The 25,214-nt window shown below is 37.8% G+C and overlaps 1 protein-coding gene across 3 annotated transcripts in view; it reads right to left on the reverse strand.

The window, feature by feature from the left end:
• TTC21B (tetratricopeptide repeat domain 21B) overlaps positions 1–18,307 on the reverse strand; it is a 62,743-nt gene extending 44,436 nt beyond the window's left edge. For all 3 annotated transcript variants that reach the window (XR_012133417.1, XM_073241595.1, XM_073241594.1), the window contains exons 1-10: positions 18,155–18,307; positions 14,556–14,685; positions 14,367–14,477; positions 12,315–12,481; positions 10,069–10,191; positions 7,303–7,460; positions 3,471–3,555; positions 2,325–2,423; positions 730–922; positions 161–258 (exon numbers count right to left, since the gene is read on the reverse strand). Coding sequence is in view for 2 of the 3 variants with exons in the window: in XM_073241595.1 (XP_073097696.1) it covers positions 161–258; positions 730–922; positions 2,325–2,423; positions 3,471–3,555; positions 7,303–7,460; positions 10,069–10,191; positions 12,315–12,481; positions 14,367–14,477; positions 14,556–14,685; positions 18,155–18,175 (1,185 nt within the window). In the remaining variant the exon portion in view is untranslated. The remainder of the gene's footprint in view (positions 1–160; positions 259–729; positions 923–2,324; positions 2,424–3,470; positions 3,556–7,302; positions 7,461–10,068; positions 10,192–12,314; positions 12,482–14,366; positions 14,478–14,555; positions 14,686–18,154) is intronic.
• Between the last annotated feature and the right edge of the window lie 6,907 nt (positions 18,308–25,214).

Here is a 25,214-nt window from a genome sequence, read left to right on the forward strand (position 1 = left end):
CCTAATTTTTCATGGAGGTAAATTAGTAAATGCAATTACATATTAAAAATCAGTGTACATTAGTTGTTTAAAGCCATTAATAAAATGACTAAAACTTAAAATTTTGTATTTTATAAACAGCTAGGATCCACCATATGCTAAAATAAAATACTGTATGTACCGCAGATTTCCCAATAGATTGCTGAACTTCACTAAGGAATTCTAGCTGCTGATCTGCATCCTGTACTTGCCCTTCTGTTAACTGACATCGGATGACTCCTAAAACCGAACAGGACAAAGCAGGTAAAGTCCACATCAGGGCAGGCATGCACATGTCAAACGAACACAAACCTTAATAGTTTTTTTCCTCTCAGAACACAGTCAAGTATTACCGCATTATACTAAAGTATAAGACATTAAAATAATACATTAAAAAAAAGAGAAAAAAAGAAAAACAGAGGGCGAAAGAAAATAAAATGGGCAGCTTTGTACCTATATAAAATCAGTTACTATGGAATTCAAAATTTACAGGCACTACCTCAACAAAAGACCTATTCTCTTAAGATATTATTTAAGAAATAAAACTTCACCTTTGAAGATATGGTTTTTTCTATTATGGAGAGTGGAGAAGAGTTATATTTCAGAAAAAAAATAGTTAACAAAATACCCTGTTCCTTCTTTACTGGCAGGTATTAAAAGCAATTGTTACCGGCATTTAAACAAGAACACTTAGAGGAAGGGTTGCCATACCAACGAGAGCACAGATACTGGTTTCATCTAGAGTCATGGCAGTCTTATACCACTTCAGTGCCTCTTTGGTTTTTCCTTGTAAAATCATTTGGTATCCAAGTTCTGTAGCAAATTCTGATTGCTGAGGCATTAAACTAAAAGCTCTTTCTAATAATGTTTGAATTTTTTGAAGAATGAGTTGACTACGCCCACACTGAAAAGAAAAATTTTACGTTAGAGTCAAGCTCTTCTCTTCAGACAGGCTTATTTTTTTCTGTATCTCACACACACACACACACACACACACACACACACACACACACACACACACACACACACACACACACACACACACACACACACACACACATATATAATTTATACTTCATGGAAGTAGAATGAAGAAGCAGTATTTAATAATCAAAGAAAAATAAAACTTCTCTATTTACTACCTAGACTACATAAAGCAAGAAAAATTTTATATTGTTTCAGAACTTTAATATCCTAAAGAGTAGTGCTTTTTAGAAACCACTTCCAAGAAATAGTTATCTTGGAAAGTATACTTTATCTAATGATGTTGCTCTCTATATTTTTTAGAACTCTTTTTTCAAATTCTCATGATTGTTTTATAAGAAAATCGTTAGTGTAAGGTTATATGTTTTTATGGACTCAAAAGTTAGGACAAGGATCTGCTTTCCTGAGAATAAGATGTCCCACCAGTGGGAATATTTTAAAAGATCATGCATTAGAATCTTCTTGAAAAAAAACCTTCAAAAATAGTGCAAGAAATGGCAATGCTGTTAGAATAAGAATATAATGTTTTAACACAAAAACTTTTAAAAGTAAAATACTAAACTGCTTGAATTTTTGGAAGCTTATTTAAAAACTAATCAAAATCATGTGTCTGACAATAAGGAAAATAAGATAAATACCTTCCTCAACTCAGACTTTTATAATAGCAGTGATTTCTTTTCTTCTATAAATTTTACATAATCTGAGAAAGTTTGTTTTTAAATAAAATAATTCAGTTTATTCATGTCACTTAACAATGAATATCCTTGATTCTCTCTTTCAATTTGTATCTACTAATTATTTTACTTATGTGTGTCTTTTTCCTTATTTTTCCTAGTTTAATTAGGTAACTGTCCACTCTTCTCATTCCTTGTATTGATTTAGAGATTCTGCTGTATTCTTGACTACTTTCTTTTTATTTAGTACTTATAATAAAAACTTTACTAGTGTTTTTTTTTAAAAAGATACTATTTCCCCCACCAAAATTTATCTACTACCTACTTTAAAACTTGTTTTCAAATAGTTTTAAAAAACAAATCAAACAACCCACTCATAAATTGTATGCTCCAATTGATGAACTTTTCCATTGGAATTTCTCATTTTCTCATCCTTAAAGGTTCAACCAGGGCCACTTCCTCCATGACGCCTCCCTAATGGCTTCTTATATTGGAAAACCACACCACTGAACTGCCTTTCTTAGGAATGCATCACATATCTATATACGTGTATTTTCACTCTAGGCCACATTATTGTTAATTTTGGTAACTAAATTTATACCCCCAGCTACAGAAAACAGAGCTCTGGCAAATAGCAGGCACTCTTACAGTTCTACTGAAGGCTAGTGTGATCTTATAAAAAAGTTGAGCATTCTGTGGTTCCATGGCATCCAAGGCATTTCCTAAGTTTTCCAGAGTGGAAGCAGCCTAAAACAAAAGTATTCAGCATAATTTTAAAATAAATGAAGAGAAAGAGAATACATGGCATATACACTAATACACAGTATTATTATTTTTAAAGATCCTTGCTTTCACAAATTTCCTTTCTTCCAATGAAATCATGTATGTTGCAAGATATATTAAAAGTGCTTTTAAAAAGCTCAATAACTATAAATAAAGAATTGAGTTTTAGAGTGTGTTTCTAATATTTGATATTGAATGAAAACCTTTGGGTGGGTAAAGAAACCCATAATATTCAATTAGCTACACATTTCAAGAGTCCTAATAATTCATAACACAGGAGATATGAATAACATTTATAAACATTAATATTACGAGATCAGTCCTTAAATTACCTATGCAGCCTGGTTTATACTTAAAATATTCTCTAAGGTAGACAAATCAGGAAGATACTTGGTATAAATAATTTCAGTGCCTGGAAAATTTACTTCAGAGTTGCCCCTACTAAGATTCTTCTAGTAATCACTGAAATACTTAGGTACTGGGACATTAACCAGTTTAACCATACTGAACGCAATCCAAATCTACTACGTGTTATAGTATCATTTGCTTCAGACTAGATTTTGGCATAATCCAGTACACTGTCAATATGTTCATTGCTAGAGAAACATGATTATTATAAGGTCCAATGGGATTTCATCCTAAGCCCATTTATGCAAATTCATTAAATTGTAAAAATACCTGAATTATATTTTGCATATGTACGCTTCCACACCCAGTATCACCAGTTACACTGATCAGCTATATTGTTACTGAGGAGTTTATGTAGAAAACCATATATACTATAATGAATGATTTAAGGAATTTTCAAGGGTTAATTCTTAACTCTACCTTTGCTTTACTAGTTGATTGAAGAAGCTCACCTTTTTGTTCAGGTGTATTTTAGCAATCAACTAAAACGCGCTCTGCCATGCATTCTAAAAGAGCCCTTCAAGGTGCTAATGTATGTGCTCAGGTGTGGGTGAGTACATTACTTTTTAATATGGGAAACTTAACTACTACAATAAGACTTACCTTCTCTGTATCTCCCTCCCTACACAAATAAAAGAGAGCCAGCATTCTTAGTGCTTCCACATTTTGGTTATCTTGAAGAGTCAACCTGTGGAAAAAACATTTCACTTAATGTTGAAATAAGCTTATAGAGTTTCTTTAATTTGAGGTCTTGAAAAGCTGGTTTGCCGATCTATTACACTGTCCATGTAAGAATTTTAATTAGTAAAATGGCATCTCTTTTACAAAAATGATCAACCTTATTATTTAAAAAAAAAAATCTCTGAATCTTAATTTCTAATGTTTAAGAAAAGTATGGATTGTACCAGTCTCATTAAGTTCTTCGGCATTCCTAAATAAAGTATTAGCTAACTATACACAACAGTGTATTAAAAGAATAATTCACCTCAATCGAGCAGATTTATTTCAAGAATTTCAGAAAGGCAAAGATGGACTGAATAGTTTAAAATCTGTTAATGTAATTTATAACATTAAAATAGATTCTTGTGTGATAAAAACAAATGGGAAAATAATATGGAAAACTATCCTATTAATAACAGGAACAACCCCATGACCCAAAAGTCATAAACTTAGTTAAAAATACGCAAACACTATATAAGTTCCTATGACACTTCACTCAAGGGCATTTAGAAAAGAAACTGAACAAATGGGTTAATGCACTGGATTTCTTATCAAGGACGGGGAGATAGAATTATTAGCTCCAGTTTTTCCACCCTCCATGAATACATGCTTCCTGCCATCAAACTGAGCAGTTCCTCAGCAACTGCTGGTGTGGCCTTTCCTGCCTCTTGGCCATTGACTCAGACTTCTTTCTTCTATTGGCCCGTGGAATGTGGGCGGGGTGGGGGGGGTTGCATTTCCGAGGCATCTGTCCCATATTCCTGCTTGCCCTCTGGCATCTCTGCTGTCACCAAGAGGAGTCCCCTCTGGGCAGCTGCTGCCCCGGCTTGAGCCCAGGGAAGAATGCCCCCTAGAGTTGACCACAGCCCACACTGCTCTGAGATGCCACAACCACCCAGAAAAGTTTCCCAAATAATCTAGAGATTCAATGCAATTTAAGCCAAAATCAAGATTTTGTTTATAACTTGTTAATTCTGACCTTTAACTGCAAGAGTCAAGAAAACTATCAAAAAAAGAAACATGATGGAAAACTTGCCCTAAAAGAACAAAATCCACTAGAAAGATAGAAGGGAAGAGACCCAGTTAAAAAAAAAAAGGAAGAGTCAATATACAGAAAAAAATAGCTTTCAGCATAAGAAAGACAGTCTCAATATGATCAAGGAAATGAAAATAAAAAGAAAGTACCACTTTTATTCTATGATTGTTAAAATAAAAGAAAAAAACAAACAAAAAACCATACTGATAATAGCCAAGATTGGTAAGGATGGGGGCGGGGGGAAAGGAGACAGTCCACTGACTACTGATGGTATAGTATAAATTAGGATAACGTCTTAGGAGAACGATTTGGCAGCATCTAACAGAATTTCAGATGTATGTGCCTGAGGCAGAGCCTGCAACCTGCTTCCTCACGTATTCTCCCCTTACTTGCTTGGGCACACAGCTAGCTGCTGACCGTTCCCAGCCACCTTTGCAGTTAGATGTGGCCAATGGGAGATGAAGCAATGTATGCCATTTCTTGGGCCTGGGCTTTTAAGAAAAGTGGAATGAATCCTCCATACTTTTTAACCCTCCTACCACCTAGACGTCAATGTTACGAGGTTTTATGACATGGAACAGTTGCAAGATGGAAAAAATCCAGGTCCTTTAATGACAGTGCAGAGGAAGGCTTCTTGATCAAATCTCACACCCACTCAAAACAGTTAGATATGAAAAACAGAAACAAAAACAAACGTATGGTATTTAACCATTATGTGTTCAAATCTATTTTTTATAGGGACTTAGTCTACCCTAACAAATATAAGTCTTTTTAATTCAGTAATACCTTATTTGGGTTTCATACTCCAGAAATACTCCTGTATGTGTATGAAGATGTGTGTATGTGTGTTCATTGTATTTAGAGAAACTGGAAACAGCCTAAGTGCTTACCGATGGGAAAAGATTAAATAAACTATTTATATGTTTACTTTATACATGCTATTCATTGTTGCTAAATAATTAGGTGTATCTGTGTAAATGGATATAAAAGGATATCCATAAAATACTAAGTTAAAGAAAAGAAGTTCAAATATTATTTAACGAGTATATTTCCTATTTTGTAAATGCCTTCAAAAATATTTACATATTTTTTATATATTATAGATAGTCCCACCCTCCACTTAACATACAGTGAAAAAAAGAAAAACTCAAAAAAAAAAAAAAAGGAAAAATATAAAGTTACTAGTGTCCAAATCATGGCCTCCAAATATTTCCCACTAAAAGGGATTAGATTGCCCTGGACAATGGCCGACACCTATTTGGGGCAGTAAATACACAAATGACCCTGGCATACTTTTCCATACCAAATAGCACGGAAACTATCAAAGACTACTACTAGGACTGTGTCAAGAGGACTTAAGAACTAACTAACTCCTAATGATCTAAGATGAGACAATTTGAGCAATTATAACAGCCAAAATAGTTAGAAACATACAAGTTTAAGCCACATCGTATAAACAAACACAAACCACTAATCAATCACCACTAAAGGATGCTAGGAAACTTATTTTTAAGCCCAGAAATAAAGGAAAAGACTCAAACAATGATCTGATTTTTTTTTTATTACATGACCCATAACACTAGATAACCAACCAGTATTTTAGAAGTTTTTCTTTAATGAAGCACCCCAGCTAAGAAATGAAGAAAGAATGGTATACCCACATGGTAATCCTCAACCAACCAAACCAGGCTCCCAAGTACTGAGCATTAAGGGCCTGCTCATATCACAGAGAGAAAGGCAAGCAGTGACCATGTCCCTTCGGTGGTGGAACACATCAACACTTATGAAGTAATTGCAAAAAAACAAACAAAAAGCAAAAACAAAAAAACCTAGACATAAATCTAACAAAGCCTCTAGATCCACTACCAACTTACAGTAAACACAGCAATGCCTTATACAGTACATGGCATGCAATCAATGCAATCCCTGTCATGGAAAACCTACAGGATAAAACACTGGTTTCTTTCACTTAAGAAACAGCAAGAAGAAAAAGAGGAGGAGGGAGAAAGGAAGAAAGAGAGAAAGACAGGGAAGGAAGGAAGGAAAGAGGGACCCATCCTTCAATAAGAAACATTCAGAAAAAAACCCCAGACCCTTACAATGGCCAGCAGGACCCTGCTGCCCTGGCCCCCTGCCCCTTCCCACCTTTCAGCTCCGGCTTCACTGCCTCCTCATCTTACTCCCACCCACTTCCTGACCCTCTGTCGCCCACGTTAGCCTCAGGGTCTTGGCATTGGCACTTCTGTCTGCAGTCTTCTCCCAGTACCTGCACGGCCTGCTCCCTCTGTTCCAATGCCATCTGCTCAGGGAGGCCCTCCCTGACAATCCCACAAAATCGAACCCCTTCCCCCACTCCCTTTTTAATTTCCAGCTTTATCTTTTTCTCCGTAACACTTACACTACATAACTTACTGCTTCTGTGTATTAGACGGCTCCTCTCATTTCAATACAAGCTTCATGAGGGCAGGAATATATCTGTTTGCAGAGAGTGTCCATCTTAAAACAGTTTCTCAGGTATTTATGTGAATCAATAAATTCAGTTTTATAAAACAATGCAATGTTAAATGTTTCATTAATTTTATATTATTTGAAAATTTCAAATTTTAAAAACCTCATGGTAAAAGCACACACATACATTATAACCAGATGCAGATACTTTGTCATCTCTTTATACTTCACCTCTGTGCTGTCTCAACTGTCTGATCCCAATTCTGCAAGGCCAGCTGGAGTTTCATTTTCTTTATGAAAGCTGGAAGGAAACTTGGGAAGGTCATGATTATCTGGTTTATAGTCTCCAGAGCACCTGAAAAGTTCTGGCGCATCTCAAGGCACTGCGCCTAATTGGGAGAAAAAAAAGTGACATCGAAACTGTGATCATATATACCAAAGATCTCACAACAGCTATCCTGGAATAGGCAGAATACTAGCGTTTAGCATTTTCTATATTTTTGTTTTCTGACTTTTCTGTAAAGAGCAGTTATCACTTTTATAATGAGAAAACCAAAGTTTTTGTCAACACAAAAATATAAAACATCACAGAATAAAAATATGTAAATGACTTTGTTCTAAATAACTGAGAAATATGATTACAGGATAAAATTGTTTTAAAATGTTTTTAGATGCACCAAGAAGTAAAAAATGTTCCTATTTAGAACAGAAAAATCATCTTTTAGAATAAAATACTTCCAGGATATTTGCAAATAGCTTCTAAAACTAAGGGATTTGTATCTTTTAAAAAAAAAATTAGTTTCAGGCTAAAGAAGGTAGGACAAAACAGAGTTAAAAAAACTCCATCTCAACATTTTCACTTCTAGAATTATCTTAAGGGAATAACTGGATAAGAACACAAAGAAGAATATAGATTATTATTTATGGCAAAATTATTTATAGTAAAAAAATAAAAATAACCCAAAATGTCCCTCCAGGGCTAAATATAGCAGGTCTATTTAATAAAATTTTAGGTGGCCACTAAAATTCATCCTGTAGATTTATAGATCTATATTTACTGACATGAAAAGATCTCATTTATAAAATAATGGTTTAACTGGTTATCTCCATTGTGAATATTTATTTTTAATTCATTTGTTAATATATTCTGAAGGTTTTAGATGTCGATGTATTCCTTTCATAATCAGGAAACATAAAGCTATAAATGTAGTTAGGACTTTAAGAACAGATAATGAGGCATATTTATCACATATCAGATTTTTTTTTAAATTTGCTTCTGGATCTCCTTTAGGAACCAGTACAGTCCTGGAATATCTCAGTTCCAAATGAGCATCCAGGCGAGACAGATGTACAGCAGACACTCCTGAAGTCAGAGCGAGGTTAGACTCCCCTACAATTAGAGGAAAATCTAGGAACCATCCAAAGTTGCTACTGACTAGGTCAAAATAAATTACTGTTTAAATTTCTCAATAGCTGGCAGTAATAGCAAAAAGATCAATGTAGATCATTTTTAAAAACCACATATGCCATTGGTATCTGCCTAAATGGCTGATAATGTAAAATAAAATCATGCTGTAAGAGATCTAATACTTCTTCAGACCATCACCTCCTATAGGTATGCAGCACATCATATAAAGGAAACCAAATTTACTATATATTTGTCTCATATCAACCCCCCAGTTGGGATAACACTAATGCAACCCTTCTGTTGAATTAACTAAAGAATAAATATATAATTGTAATGGGTTACATCAGAAAATGAATTTAAACCAATCTTAAGTATTAGAGGAAAAAGGGAAATCTCTCCTAAACTGCACATACTAACACTACATATAGCCCTACCTTAGACGTTATCCACTAGCTCTGCTTTATGGAAGAGAAGGGGGAGAAGTGACTAAGAAAAAAATTTTTATACTGGCTAAATGCCTGATTCCTCTAGTGGTGCCATAAAGTAAAATTTGAATCCAATCACCCTCAGTGTGCACTGGTGGTAAATATCTGAACAAGGTCATTATCCACAGAAATTGACAAGAGAGGGGGACATTGACAATAGCCAAACACTAACAATCCTCTCCTCTTTTTCCTTTTTTGTCCTCTGAAATTACTGCTTGTCTAATAGTTTTCTTGGTATTATTTTCTTTTTGCCAAAATTAAGACTTAATATTTTAAGGTGTTCAGAAGGCATCAGTGGGACTGAAGAAAGGGCCCAAATTAAGTACTTCCACTCCCCAGCAATTTCTACAGGTTCTGCCAGTTGTGCATCCCTCACAATGAAAGGTCATTAGTTCTCTTTTCATTGGCTGTATCTCTATCTGGTTCAAAGTTAAAGTCAAAGGCTTTACCAAATCAGGCCCGCCTCTCCTCACCTCCCCCACGCCACCTGCGCCTACATCCTTCTTCCCCTCTAGTATTTGAACCTGTTAATTCTTCCACCTATAATGCTGTCCCCCAGGGGCCCACAGGGCTCTAACCTTTATATCCTGTAAGTCTTTGCTCAAATGTCACTTTCTCAAACCACATCACTTAAGAATGCAGGGTCCTACCCCACTGTATTCCTCTCCCTTGCCCTGATTTACTTTTCCATTGCACTTATTGTCTTCTAATATACTGTATAATTGACTTGATTATTTTGTTTATTGTCTGTCTCATTAGCATAATCTAAGCTCTACAAAAGAAAGAGGTTTTATTTTGCTCAGGGTATTTCTAATATCTAGAGTGACGTCTCGCACATATTAAATGTTCGGTGAATAAATAACATAGGAACAACCACCACCAACAAAAAAGTTAAAACTGATCCAGGATTCAGGACTTTGATGGGAAATGCACTTCTGTAGTTTAGTGTTCACTGACGGATACAAATGCAGGTTCCTCCTACAGTTGAGAGTTGAAAAAGTAACATAAAAATTATTATTTTTTTGTTCTACTCAGCTTTGTTGGGCTTTAATATATTATGAACAGATTTTAAAACATGACTTATTCACCCTAACTCCAACTCACCTTACCCAGCAGAGCAAAAATATCATTTCCATCTTGTAATCCCTCTTCAAAATATCTCAGTGCTTTTTTAGTATGAGGTTCTTTTCCTCTTGTAATATCAAGCCATGCTTTCAAAACCTGTCCCTGTAAAATGGATAATTCCAATCAGATTTCCATTGTTTGGAAATGAAAGAAATAACCTAATGTCATTATCTTGAAATTAGTAACGAAAATCACTTTTATCAAATAATGTGACAAAAAATACAAGTCTGTGCAGTAAAATCATTCTCAAACCCTTGCTAGCCTAACTAGAGTCTTGGGAACTACTATGAATTTCAGTCTTTAAGATTAGTACTGTGCTTAGTATTAAGAAACTTGCCAGATATTCCATTAATGCTAAGCAGCCAATATTCTTATCTGGAACTTTGCTGGTAAATTATTATTAATAACTTCATTATGTAGTTCAATACATAGCTAAGAATTTGTTACCTCCTTCTGGGCAAACAGACCAAATGAACTTATGATAGAAAATCAGAAGTCCCTTGCTTTACAGATATTAAAAATTAAGATTATTTGGCAACTATCTCCTAAGTATCTGTGACTAGCCCAGTGAGTTTTAAAGGAAAGGATACATGGATTCAGAAATTAAAAACTGAAGAAGTTACGGATCTTTACTTGCCAAATGCTAGTGGGCCAACGGGTTGTAAGGTTTATTAGAAAGAAGATAGATACAGGTCAATTATTTTCTTTCTAATAGCAAATAAAATATTGTGAAATCTGTTCTTCTATTAAAAAATTCCTAGGTTAGTTCGTAAACTTTTAATCTTTAACTATAATTTTATTTACCTCCCTTTATTTCACCTGAAAAGGCAGATAAGAATACTAAATCATGTTACTTCTACTCACTAGATTAGTGTCCTTATTTGAATCTTTTCATCTACTGCCTCTATGTGGGTCACTCCCAATCTTTATTTCTAGTTCAGTACCTCTTCTAATATTTTTCTCTTCTTTTCCCGAAAGCTCATCTACTATCTCCATCTCATTGTTCTGCCGGAGCCTGAAATATAGCATATCTTAAATCAAATGTACCACCACCCTCCAAGATGACTTTTTCATCCCCATGTATTTGCTATTCATGTTAACTGGTCTCTGATGAATTGTCCAGACTGAAAACGTCAGAGAGACATCCTTAATACTTGACACTTCAGTATCTTTCCCCTACTATTTATAATTAATTGACAAGTCTTGTGGGTATTTAATAATTTCCAAATTCATACCCACTGTACAGTATTTTAGTGTGGGCCCTCAAAACCTTCTGCCAGAAAATACTGCCTTTTTTGGACCCCATTCTAGTTATTTTCCTTCAGTCAATTCATCCTATAAACCATTGTTAAATTAATGTGAATTTGCCTTCTAATATTACTGCCATGATTAAAAACCTTCAACGATTCTCAAAACCCATCAGATTAAATACAAATATTCATACCTAGCTGTCAAGATCTTTCAATTTGTCCCAACCCACCTCTCCAAGCTTCTCTTCCACCCTCTTCTATGTACCCTATGTTCCCATTAAATGTGAGGGTCTGGCGGTATCCAGAACCCATGTCTCCTTGTTTTTCTCATTTCCATCTATTCTCTCCCACCATGACACTACTTCCCTTTTCCATAATCTTTACCTGTGAAAACTGTATGCATCTTTCAGGTTTTAGCTCAAATGCTACTTTCTCCAAGAAATTCTTCCTTATTCTCAGACTGTATAGATGTGAGCTCTCCTTAAGCACTTAAATAGTGCCTAGCACAAAGTAAGTGAGTAATAAGTGTTAGTTCTTACTTCCCTGTGTGCTTTAATCACTCATACCATTTGCTAACTTTCTCACAATATTAGCTGGGTGTACAACACTACTAGATGACTCATTCATGTAAGTAGAGTTCGCCTATACCTTACCCTTGTATATTACCACTAGTGCAGATAATGATGCCTTGTATTTAGAGCAGTTTAACAAGCAGACTGAGAGAACAGGAAAGAAGGAGATAAGGAAGAAACTGAAGGAAGGAACTAGGGAGGGATCTTTTCAAGAGTTAATAAATAGCATAAATATAAATAACCTTAGAGAACCACAATTTTATAAAATACTAAAATATGAAAATAAAGCTGTTATTTATAATGTGAGAATAGAGTGGGTAATAACAAATACTACTAATAACAAATAACAAATAACAATAAGCTTCCCTTAATGTTACTATTTAAAAATAAGAAAAGCAGCTACCTCTTTACTACCATTTGACATTTTGATCATTCTGTCAATATACTCTCTCGCCTTATCATGGCGACCTACGTGCCATAAAAATAAGCCTGCATGGTACAAAGTTTTTGGTCCAGCTCCTTTACGTTGCTCCTTCACTCTGGCATCTGACTCCAGAATAGCTTCTCTATCTGAGGGGAAAAAAACATTAAATGAAAATTAAATTCTAGATGAAGTAAAATAGGTCAGAGCAGAGAACACAGTTCTTCTCTCTATAGCAGCACTGATAGAAATAAAATGTAAGGCACCAATATCTGTATCTAGCCATCATCAATTTCCTAGTAGCCACATCAAAGAAGTAAAAAGAAACAAGTAAAATTGATTTTAATAGGATGCTTTAACCCTATATGTCCAAATTATCGTTTCAATGCAAAATTGACATGAAAATTATTATAAAATTATTAACTTTTTTCCTTCTTACTAAATCTTTAAAATCTGGTATTACTTTCCCAAGAGCGTACCTCAACTGAGTTGTTAAATTTTCTTCTGAATACTTGATTCATACTTAGATTTCATGAAATTTTATAGTTAAGAAAAATGTTTATATACTTGTTGTCCCAAACATAACTTCCCTACTGAGTCAAGTGCCATTTTTGCATTTAAAAGTAAATTAATTAGAATTAAGTTAAATTTAAATTTTAGTTCCTCAAATGAGACCCATTTCAAGTGCTCCACGGCCATACGTGGTAATGACCACTGTAATGCACACTACAGTTCCACAGTTTATGTCCTTCTCCAGACATTAAGGCTAAATATGCACATTTAAAAAAAACAATTAAGACTTAAAAAATTTAGCAATGATTCTAAAATGATACAATTATTAGGGGCAAATCCAGGATGAGTACTCAAATTGCCTGACTCCCTCATCCAATTCTAAAATGTATAAACATGACAGGCTAAAGTCACAGGCCAGTGAAATATAGTCACTGTTACATAGTTCAATGTTAACTATTCAACTGCTCCCTTAAAAAGACAGTCTACTTCTAGTAACTGATCACTTTTATTAGATCTACTATATATGTGCCTAGGACACAAATGTCAATTAGATTCAAATCTTGAATCAAATGAGAATATGTGTCAGCTCTGCAGGAGGAAGAAAAAATGTCAGTGATAAGGGTTGTGACTCTAACAGACTGCCTTTCTGGAAATGGCTACAAGGAAAGACATGTGATCTTCCCTTTACCTAATGATATCAATCTAAGTATAAATGTGGAATTACCAACATACTTCATGAGTTTAGCGAACAAAATTGTTTCTGGAGGGCTAGAGATTGCTGGGCAAGAGACCCCCTTCTGCTCTGGCCCCTGCACACCCACTTGAACATCCTAGTTTTCATTAAGTCATCACACTACAGACACAGAACTCCTCAGGGCAGCAGCAGACACTGTACTTTACTGCCCAATGTCCATCCAGTCCCTAGTGGAGCATCAGTTGCCTGGACACCGCCTGGACAAAGCTGACTTTCACCAGACAGAAGCTCAAGTTCGTACTGCATCACAGTCCTTTTATAATCAGGGCTTGTCAGGAAGAATGTACACGGACCACTGAGGTCCTTCCTAGGCAGCTGTGAAGGACATCTAGGCCACTACTAAGCTCAACTCTGCAGCATTTATGGTGGAAAGCAGACTCAGGTGTCTCTAAACAATGCATGTTTGCACATAACAAGTTGTGAAGTTGGCTGCTGCAGAGCAATTTATATATATACCTGTTTGGGGCTGTCCTTTTTTTGCTTAACAATTGCTAATATGCATTCACTTTTATGTTAATGCAAACAATCCCTATGCACTAATGAAACTTCTGCCATAAGATTTAAGGACTATAAAAGCAATATAAGACATGCATTTCTTGTCTTGATAAACTTAAAATCTTGTCAGAAAGATGAAACAGACGTGACACAAATAGTATCTATAGACAATAAACAGTATAATCAGACTAAATACTATGGAAATAGAGAAAAATCAAAAATGAACTGAGTAGAAAAAATTGTCCTAAGCACTGTACTTAAATATACTGTACCTGGATTAGGACTCATTTTATGGGCATATATCAGTGCAATTAGAGAACAAAGTGATACATCTTGTTTACTTTGAATAGCCTCAAATTCTCGAAGAGCTTCTTGAGTTTTACCTAAAATTCAAAAAAAATTGTTCTTAGTGTAAAACACAAACTTACAACTTATGGAACATGTTTATAATGAGCTCATACCTTCCATTAATGTAGCATAGGCCTGATAAAACCTGAAGACTGGGTCGTGGCCATACCTCTTCATTCCTTCACTGGCAACAAGGGACACATGATGGAAATATCTCTCTTGACAATAGTAATTAATCAAAGTCTAGAAGGAAAAAAAGACTGAATTGTAAAATAGATTCTGGTATTCTGAAATACTCTAAGTAGCAGATATTCATCTAAAATCTTGAATAATTTAAAAATTAGATGGTGTGATTTTTTTTCTTCCAAGTTCCTGAAAATGTTGTTTAAGGCTAGTGCTTAATACTAATAAATGCATTAAACAATGAAACAAAATCATTAAAGTAACTCAATGTTTTCTAATAATTTCAATCCTTTTTTTTCTAAATTATTTGTCAACAATAATGAAATTAGGCTACTTTCACCGCTCTCTTTGGCCCACATTTCTTAAAGGTTTTAGAAAACAAACGAAAACCAGAAATATTTTTTAAAAAAACACAAGAGGCTTCCATTTTCAAACCATCAGTTTCTTCTTAAAGAAATCTTCTATTTTGTTTTGCAGTATTACAATGACAAATTGAACTCAGTGGTTTATCGTTAAACATTATCTTGTTTTCTATTTCACTTCTACAACAAACAGGGATCAGCAAGAACAAATGACCTAAACTACTGTCTAATGGAAGTTACTCCTCTCAGTTTTTTTCCAAGTTATATTATTTAGATTTACAAGGCAGAAAAATACCATCAAGAGATACTAATTTCTTTACACTATTTTTTTCAGGATCATATTTAAGGCTTGGCTGCTAACCTAACCAAAGAGGGAACCACATTCGCCATTGCTGGGATAGACCTGCGTCACCTCCATAAACCAGTTTGGAGCATCCCGTACCTAAACTCTGACTCTACAGCTGGGTTCAGCAGGCAGGAGAGATATGGGTGAAGCCCTGATTGACAGGACTGAAGTAAGGGTGTCTAGACTCATGTTAGTCCACTGTTTCTGGAGGGTTACAGTCCACATGCTTGTCTACAGCACAGGTCGGCAAACAATCCGACCATTTTGCTGTGCTTCCCTCCTGCGCTTACTGCGCTCCTCCCCTTCCCAGCCACCTTTCTTCAAAGCGTGACCTGTCCTCTATCTCCAGGGCCCGCCCCCACAGCACATCTCAGCCAAACAAATGCATGTTTTCTCCCCTGCCCCTGCCCTAAGGCCGCAAATGACCTCGCAGTTTGCCACAACTAAAGCCCCTTCTGGTATCATCTTGCCTACCTTGTGTCCAGCTATATCGCTAAGCACCTGTAACTCTCCTGAAACGCAGTGGCAAGGCATCTGAAAGAGGACATGGACGTACAGGCAAAGAGGCCTGGCTTCAAATTTCTGATCCATCCTACGACACCTCAGTTTGCTTATTTGTAAAATGCTATTAATCATTTCCAGGTCATTATGAGGATTAAATATTAGCATGCTGTAAAACTCCTATTCTGAAAAAGAGTAAGTTCTTCCAAACCCCCACCTATTGGTGACATAAAAAAACCACGTGTCTAGCCAAGATCTCCAAGCTCCAGATTGGTTTTTCCAGTTGCCCCCTGCCACTCAAGCGGGTAAATCAAGTCACAAAATCCTCCCTTCCTGTTTGCCCATTCCCCAGTCTAACCAGTCAGTAGGCTGGCGTGCTTCTCTAGCCTACTTGCCATTCTCGTTTACCGCCTACGTACCAGTGCCAGGTTCTGGGCACATGCAGGTGAACAAGATAATGCTTCCTGCCCCAGACAGGCTTAAACTTTTCAACTGAGACTAGAATCTAAAGACTAACTGAAATAAAATATAGTAAATGCAAGAAAAGAGCCTATAAATTGCTTGGCAATCTAGGAGAATGAGGTTGGGGTGTGGGAGGATGGAAAAGTAAAATTCAGGGGAAAATTCTCGGGGAGGATTTCAGAACTGATTCTTAATTTGCAGCCTCTTCACTCCCCTCCACACACATCCACTCTTCCGACTGCCCTTTCATGATTCTTGAGGGAAATACAGGAGTTAACCAGGGAGAGCAAATACAACACAGAGATAAGAAGGCAGCAGGGACACACAGGAACAGGGTGGGGACGGAGAGGACTGGAAGTCATTCTATAATCCGGTGTAAACTATGGCCTGCGGAACATAGCTGGTCTGCAGCCTCTTTCTGCATGGCGAGCAAGCTAAGAAGGCCTGGGACATTTTCAAATTTTTGAGAGAGAAAAAAAAAAAACAGAAAAATATTTCATAACACAGCAAAATTACATGAAACTCAAATTTCAGTGTCCACAAAGTTTTACTGAAACAAAGCCATGCTCATTTGTTTTAACTTTTGACTATGGCTGTTGCATGCGAAAAGGGCAGATTAGATGCCACAGAGATCCTTGGGCCTATGAAGTTCAAACAAAATATGTACTATCTGGCCCTTTACAGAGTTTGCCATTCCCTGTTCTAGTCTTAAGTAAAGCAGGGATTATTGGATGCGGAGGCCGGAGAGGAAGGCAGGGTGCAGAAATAGTAAAGACTTGGATTTGCTGGTCTCCTCTAAGTGATAAGGAGCCACATAAAGGGTTTCAGCGTGAAAGTGTTTTTATTCTAAGAGTTCATTTGGACGGCGGTGTGAAGGATAAACGTAAGGTGATGAAAAAAATTTAAGGAGATGGAGAAAAGCTTCACAGAAAGATCATGTAAAAATTCAGGCAAAAAAGCCAAGGCCCGCCAGCGTCATGTATCACTGCCAAACTGTCTTCCAGCCACTGTCACCATCTTACAGCGCGGACTCCCCCTGCCCTAATGTAAGCTCCTGGAGCGGGAGGGCTTTTCTTAGGTTTATTACTTGCAGGGTTTAGGATAGTGTCAGATGGACAGGAAGCACTCAAGTATCTGTTGAATTAATTGTATTAAGGTTTTTTCCCAGGATTAATTAGACTGAAAAAAAAATGTGGCAAGGCAGGTACTGTTGGGTTCTGCTGTCTCCAGCTTCTAATAGGCACACAGCGAGCCTGCTGAAAAGACCGAACAGCATCACCTAAAAAGAAAGTTCTTTTATTTTCAAGCTCCGTATCTTTGCTTTCCGATCATCATTTAAGTGCACCGTCATTAATTTGCTGAATGGATGAACCAGCGATGAACAAACGGAGAAGAAAATAAAATCACTCTAAAATAAATCTAGAAGTCACCTAAAATTTTAAAAATAACCCTAAAATAAAGACTCCTTCATTCTCAAGCTTAGGTCTTTGTTTTCATACCATCTATCGGTGCTCCTTTCAACTATCCACCAGGTTTGCTGACACTAGTTTGCTGTCAGGTCCTTAAAAATCTCACCGGGAGGAGCAGTAGGTGTCATATATGGAGCAAGTTTTCCAAGTAAACGAAAACCGGCAAGGGAACACACAGCACCACAGGTGGGGCGGGACAAGCAGGCTAACGGCAACTGGGGAAGCAGCGCGCGGCGCAGGCGGCCCCGGGCCTCCAGATTCCGAGCCGCGGCCCGCAGGCGGCCCGGGGCTGCGGCTACAGGCCCACGCCGCAGGCTGGGCACCGGGCGGCCCGCGCTCCCGCCGCGGCCCACGCCCCACGGCCCTCGCCGGCCCCCAAAGCGACTCACCTTCAGCGCCCGCGAGTCCATGGCTCCCGCGAGGCGGGCGCCCGCCGCAGCGCCGCCGAGCAGCCCGGGGACCCAGGACCCCGCTGCAGAGCACCAGCCGCGCCCGCGCCCCGGGCCGGGGAAAGGGGCGGGGCGGGGGCGGGGCGCGCCGCAAAGGCTGTGCGTGGGGGGGGCGGGGCCTCGTGCCGGGTTGGCGCTAGCAGGCGTGGGCGGGACGCGGGGGGCCAGGCGGCCGCTGGGGGACCGGGAGCCCGAGGGAGGGGAAGACAAAGTAGGTCGGGGCGGGGAAGGCCTGGGAGGACGGGGCTGGGCGGGGCCGAGGGGCGGGAGGGAAGGAGTGAGGGGAACGGGGAGGAGGCAGGAAGAAGAGCCAGTCTGTTCCCATCGCTGACCGCCGGCGCCCTGCTCTGCAGTTTGCGGCGGGCGATCCCGCACTGCGGCAGTCTGGAGGCCTCGCCGCGCCGGGGCAAACCTTTAACATTTACGTGCAGCAGTTGCATTTTGGCCACAAGGTGGCGGAGAAAAGTCGCAGATTTTTAGAGGATGAACTTGGACTCATCTTTGCCCGCATTGCTGCGATCCCGTGTTTGTCGTTAGAATGCACATCAAGTCCGCCCCTCCTTTTGTTTTTAACCAGCTGATAATGAGAAGAACATATTTTTTCAGTGTTTTTGTTTTAACCATGCTGCTGGTTTTAAGCTGACAATAAGATTAGTAATAAAATTATATTTGTACCCATCAGGCAACTCTCAGCGCTCCTAGATTTCTTTGAGTTGTTCAGAGAATTAGATTGAAATGTAATGCATTAAGAGATTTCCTACTTCTGCTTAAACATATTTTAAAAATAGTAGTTAAGATTTAAGTGATCTTAGTAGATTCTTTTACGTGGATTCCATATTTCGGTCCTATTGTTTTTTATCTTTATTTAGTTGATATGATTCGAAGTTGCCTTTTCAGATTTTAAAGTCTAGCAAAGGTAGACACTGAATAGATTCACAAAAGGAAATGAATAAACTGCAAGTAGTGACAGTTTTAATAGCTGCTTTAGGAAGTGCAGTTAAACAAGAGACTAAATCTGCCTAGCTTTAGGGATCAATGTATCAAGAATGAAGTGAAATTTACATGGCTTTTTAGAGTCCAGAGGAGTCCTTCCACTCAATTTCTGCAATTGATTACTTTTAGATCACTGTATAATACTAAAAAAAAAAAAAATACCTGAGAAAATAACACATCTGATGGCTAAAAACTGGTGACAGGAAATTTACTTCTTGTTCACCTGAAGGATCAGTTGTCCTATTTCCATTCAATTACCATGACAGGCTTACCAGGCATTACCTTTCTCTTGTTTTTCTCGACTATATCTTGTTATTTCATCTATGCAAAAGTAGCGGAGAGAAAACACAGAAAAATATATTTTGAAAGAGTCTGGTATTTTGAAACAGGAAGGATGAATTATTGAAAGGTTTATAATTGTGATACACAGAACATCTTGACAAGCTGCCAACTGTCTTTGCTTCTCCTCCTTTTTTTGTGGTGATAGAATTAAGATCAAAGGACAGTGATAACTATAACCCCTCTGCCTGATGACATTAAGGTAGACAGTACCTTACTTCAAATTCTCTCACTTGGGTCTAAGTTCACAACTGAACAACTTATCCAACATCACATTCACATTGCCCATGAACGTCTTCCTCGATACTTTATCATTTCTGGAGGTGAGATAACGAGAGGTCTGATCTAATTTTTGTCTTAAGGTTGAGAAAAATGAGGCCTTAGCTTTCTAGATGTCTGATTCTTGATAAACTTGGTTTATGGATGTATTTCCAAGTAGTTAGCAACACTCCTTAGAGGCAATACATGCTAACATAAACTGTCACAGTTGCAAAAATAAAGGAGGGAACAATGACTTCATGCCCAGTAGACTTGAGGTTATGCAGGATACTCTGCTTAGTCTGATCTTATTTAGGTACATGTAGTATAATTTTTCTCACTGATCCTTTTTTTTCCTGTCTTTTCCATCTGTCTCTCCCTTCCCTGCATCGATTTCAACATGTGAATTAGTAGCCACTGTACGGCACCTCTGCACCACCAAATTCCTCTCCCAGCTCATCATTCCAATGTGCTTGCCCTCAATACCCACCAGCTTGACTTCTTTATCCACAACAAATTGGACCAGAAGCTCATCAGAGTATCACTTCTCACAGATGCCCATGGCCTTCCCTCCATCCTGAAGGAACCTGATTCCATCTCCCTGGGGTAGAGAGCTGTTCCCACTCAGAGCAGTGCCTGGAGACAGAGTTTAGGTTTCCCCACTGACAGCTGAGATCTTTTTCTCTCTCCAAAGTAGCCAGACGTTCTCTTTTCACGTCCAACTCCTGGTTTCTCATTCACTGGATCACCTTCATGAGCCCTACCACTTGTCCAAAATGGCTGAATTGAAATAGTTGAAACTCACACCTCAGGATCCCTGCTCATGAATCTGTTTGCAACTGGATTTTAATTTGTGGTAGCATATTTTTCCCCCTTTTTATTTTGAGAAATTTTCAAACATATGAGAAGTTGAAGAGGACAGTTGGCCCTAGAGCAACATGGGTTTGAATTATGTCCACTTACTGATTCTTTTTAATAACCATACTGGAAAGTTAATTTTGAGATTTGTGACAATTTACAAAAAACATTTTGTGTTTTCTAGCAAGAATACAGTATATAACATATATAACATAAAATATGTGTTAATTGACTGTGGTATCAGTAAAGTTTCTGGTCAACAGTAGGCTCTTAGTAGTTAAGTTTTTGGGGAGTCAAAGTTATACTCAGATTTTCATCTGTGGGGCGGTGGAGGGGGTCAGTGCCCCTAACCCCTGTGGTGTTCAAGAGTCAACTGGATAATGAACACCCCTGTACTCATCACCAGAGAGCTTTTTTGAGATGCTATTGGTTTATTGCTCTCCATATTTTCCATTTTCCTTGATGCATGTAGATAGCTAGGCCATTAGTATTTTTGTAGCAAAGTGGAAGAAAAAGCCTTTAGATCTTCCTGTTGCCCAGTAAGGTAGCCACTAGCTACATGATGTTATTTAAGCTATAATTAGTTGAAATTAAAAATTAAATGTATCAGTTGCACTAGCCACATTTCAAATGCTCAGGAGCCACATGTGGCTCGTGGTTACTGTATTGGACAGCAACTTAAAGGACATTTTCATCATCTCAGGAAATTGTGCTTTACAGCACTTCAGAAATGTTTTGGATCTTTTGTGATGTAAAAGATATTAAAGAAATGAGTCTGGGTTTCTCGGTAGATAGAAGGAGACAGAAAAGTGCCTTCGAGGCAAGGAAGGGAAGAGCTCTTTCCAAAAACAAAGACAGGGGAAAAACCCAATAAGGTCTTGTGATTCTTAGGGTTCCTCCTCCTGATTTATGGCCATGCACCCAGAAGAAGGTGAGACCTCAGCTAATGATTGCACGGTGTGCCCGGCAGAGCTGAGTCTAGGATACTGATCTCAGGAATTCACTTTAGTTTGGACAATAAGGATCTCATCAGACGCTATGATGCATTGGAGGGTCAAGAAACTGCCCCCATTTTCTGGACACAGTACAAGCTTCTTGGATTTTGGTTGAGTCCTGGGAGAGTAGGATGTTGTAATACTGAATAAGAACTTATCTGCTGGCAATCCAATGGGACTGGTGCTCACCTTTGATCTTATTAGATGTGAAAGAAGAAAAAGAAATAGAAATTTCTTGCACATGTGAATCTTGGGACTGAGTTTCAAGCCCACTAGAAAAAACAATAGTGGAAATTGTCTTTGGTGATTATTTTAAATATAGTGTATAAATACATATACATAAAACGGTGTATGTGTTTTTGGCCACTGGAGGACTTTCTTGTCCCATGCATAAGACAAGAGATACGTTAGCCCCGGAATACTATTTATCAAACTTGAGCATACATTAGAATCACCCGGAGGACTTGTTAAAGCCCTGACAGCTGGGCTGCCATCTGCAGTTCCTAGTTCAATGAGGGGGAACCACAAAATATGAATCATAACACATTCCCAAGTCATACTGATCCTGTTAGTCTGGGGACCATGCTTTGAAAACCACTGCTTTAGTAAAAATTTTCTAATATGATATTAAGACTATATTTTGATCAAACTTGCTTCACATAAGGGTATTAAAATGGACACACAGAACAATCTGGATGCTGTAGTAACAGTTAGCCTTTGTTTAGTGTAAGAAGGCTGTATGGAGCGTGTCAGTAGTTAGTAAGAGCACTTTAGAAAGTCGTAGTTTCTATACAGTTGAAATACAGAAACTTGTGGATGAAGTGCAGCAATGATGTTTGCAACCAAGAAAACAGCTTCTGAGACTATATTCGCTTAGGTCCAGATAGAACTTGATCTTCAAACTACTGGTTTAGGAAATGCTATCAAGATGTGTGCCTGAATATAACAGCCTCCACAACTAATAATTCATTTTGAAATCATTATTCAGGCAATACCAAGAACACTAGGTTTGGCAGGGTGATTTAGAGTTAGGGTCTATTTTAGAATTGCGTTAATGAGACTGTGATATGAGCTCCTTGATGAAATACAGCTTCGCAGAGCAGAAAGAAAATCATCTTCCACATGTTCCTAAGAACTGGGTGACCCCTATAATGTTGGCATCTTTTTGCCTCCAGACAGTTATTACACCAAAATCAGTATGCAAACAGCAGCTATCCCATCTTACGAGAAATTCTCTGTATATGTCTTAAAAGCCTAGAACACTTTTGAGAGGTTTACTTGATGTACCAGGTTAATTATGGCAGTTTATTATTTTAAGCCACCATAAATTGTTTTTATTCTCAGAAAAATAATGTTCTGACACTATATTACTGAGTGAGATAGCTTCTATTAAGTATAATTATTCATAGACAGTTAAACTATTTTCCTTATCATTCATAAAATATGTAGAAAGTGAATAGCATTAAGTAGGCTGAGAGTATTTGCCATAACTCCTCATTTTCATTCTCAAGCAGGCATTCTTTTGAATAATAATGTGATTTCATGCAGCTCCAGCATATGAAATATGACATTGGTGTGTATCTGCTTTGACGGGTTCACTGCAAAAAAAAACACACACATTATTGGTTTTATGCTTTTGGTCCTAAATTTCAAGATATTGTGAAAGATGTTTTCAGTTTGGTAGTATACAAGTGCATAGGTTGTTAAGTTACTCAAATTTTTAAAAACTACAGAGTGGGTGACATCAGTAGTGTAGTTCAGGGAAAAAGCCAGGCCCTGGGTGAGTCAAGAAAAGCTTGAGGCCAGTTTGTGTGGCCAGCTGGCAGAACAGGTTAAGTGAAAACAAACCAGCTAGGAAAATAACTGATGGCAAAACAGAATGCAGTTTCTACCCAGTTCAGACCAACTAGACTCAGCCTGGGGAACAAACATGACCTACAGTTATCCCAAAGCTCATTATACACTCGTTAACATACTAAAAGTCACACCCCTGGGCATCATGACAGTTCTGAAGCTAACCATATCAGGACAAAAAGAAGGCAAAGCCCCTTTCCCCCACAAACTACCTTCCTGTTCTGAAAAACCCCACATGTCATGATGAATCATCCCCTGCTTAAATTCCAGCTGTAAGTCTCCAACCTGAGCCTCACCATGCTGCTCATCTCTGGAGCATGCCTGCACTCCCTTCTTGAGTGTGTATTTTCACTTTATTAGACTAATCTTTGCTTGTGCCTGCTCCACCTGCTCATGAATTCTTCCTCGATCAGAGTCAAGAACACTCCCCCCATTTGAGGTCTCACCTAGCTGGCAAGAACCCTCCCTCGATGGCACCGCCTGACAACACAGACGTTCTGTATCACGTATGGTGGGCATGGTTCCTACCCTTCCAGATGTTATGGCTGTAGAACTATTTGTCCTGAAAGAGATCTTGGGAAATGAAAACTTAAAGGACATCTTTGGATGGCCCCTACTTCAAGGAGAAACACCTATACCTAATACAACTGTCTTATATGAAAATAGAAAATGTTTTCTTTGACCTAGGAAATCTAGTTTCAGGAATTTAAGCAACAGAAATACACAAAGGTTTCACAAAAATAGAGGAACAAAAAATTCATTACAGCCTCATTAGCTATAAAAGCAAAACTGGAAAAACATAATATCCATCATTAAGTGACTGGTTAATTATAGAATGGAACACTATGCACCACTTAAAAAGAATGAGGTAGATTTACATGTGCCAAATGCATATATATCCAAGATACATTCATTGAAAGGTCAAGCTGCAGAACAGTATGAAAAATATCATATTATTTATAATAACAAGGAAATAACATATTGCATATGTATACAACAATGCCTGGACAGTTGCTCAAGAAACTTCTCTAAAAGGAGAGTAAGAAAATAATATTTTATACCTTTCAGTGCAGTTAGACTCTTTTTTTTAAATAATAGAAGTGTTATTTTTACAACCCAGCCAAAAAAAGAGAAAGCAAACTTAAAGGAAGTTTGCAAAGACCAATGGGCACTGGTCCCATTCCCTGTCATAGATTTTTAATTCTCATGTTTATCATAAGAGGCATTTTTTTGTGGAAAAAAGCTTATATGGCCTTAAAATATTAGGAAGGTCATTGGCCTAAAATGAATCTTTCCTCCGTGACCTCTCTTCATATTGGTAGTTTATATCAATAAAAAGACCTCCAGTTACTCAGATAGTTCTGCACAAAGGTACCAGATGAAACCCAGACTATGTTCCACTTGCTGAATCTTTTGCCCCAGTTCTGAGCTGTTTGCCCCAGAGGAGAAAGGAGGAACTTTCCCTAATTTTTATAAAGGTCTCTTTGAGGGAATTGTATTCCTGATGTTAACACTTGTTTTCTTTTCATAAATCTAAATTGTGTACACTGAAGAGGAAACCATTTTGTGTTATTTATTCAGCCTATATTGCTGGGAAGTCTTTGGGTACCTAATAGTATCACACTGAATCAAACTCTGTAACTCAGGGGTGCTACTTGGTGGTGCTAGCACGTTCTTAGCTATGAGCATTTTATTGAGTAAGT

This window comes from Manis javanica, chromosome 7, assembly GCF_040802235.1.
Source record: "Manis javanica isolate MJ-LG chromosome 7, MJ_LKY, whole genome shotgun sequence".
Lineage (NCBI taxonomy): Eukaryota > Metazoa > Chordata > Mammalia > Pholidota > Manidae > Manis > Manis javanica.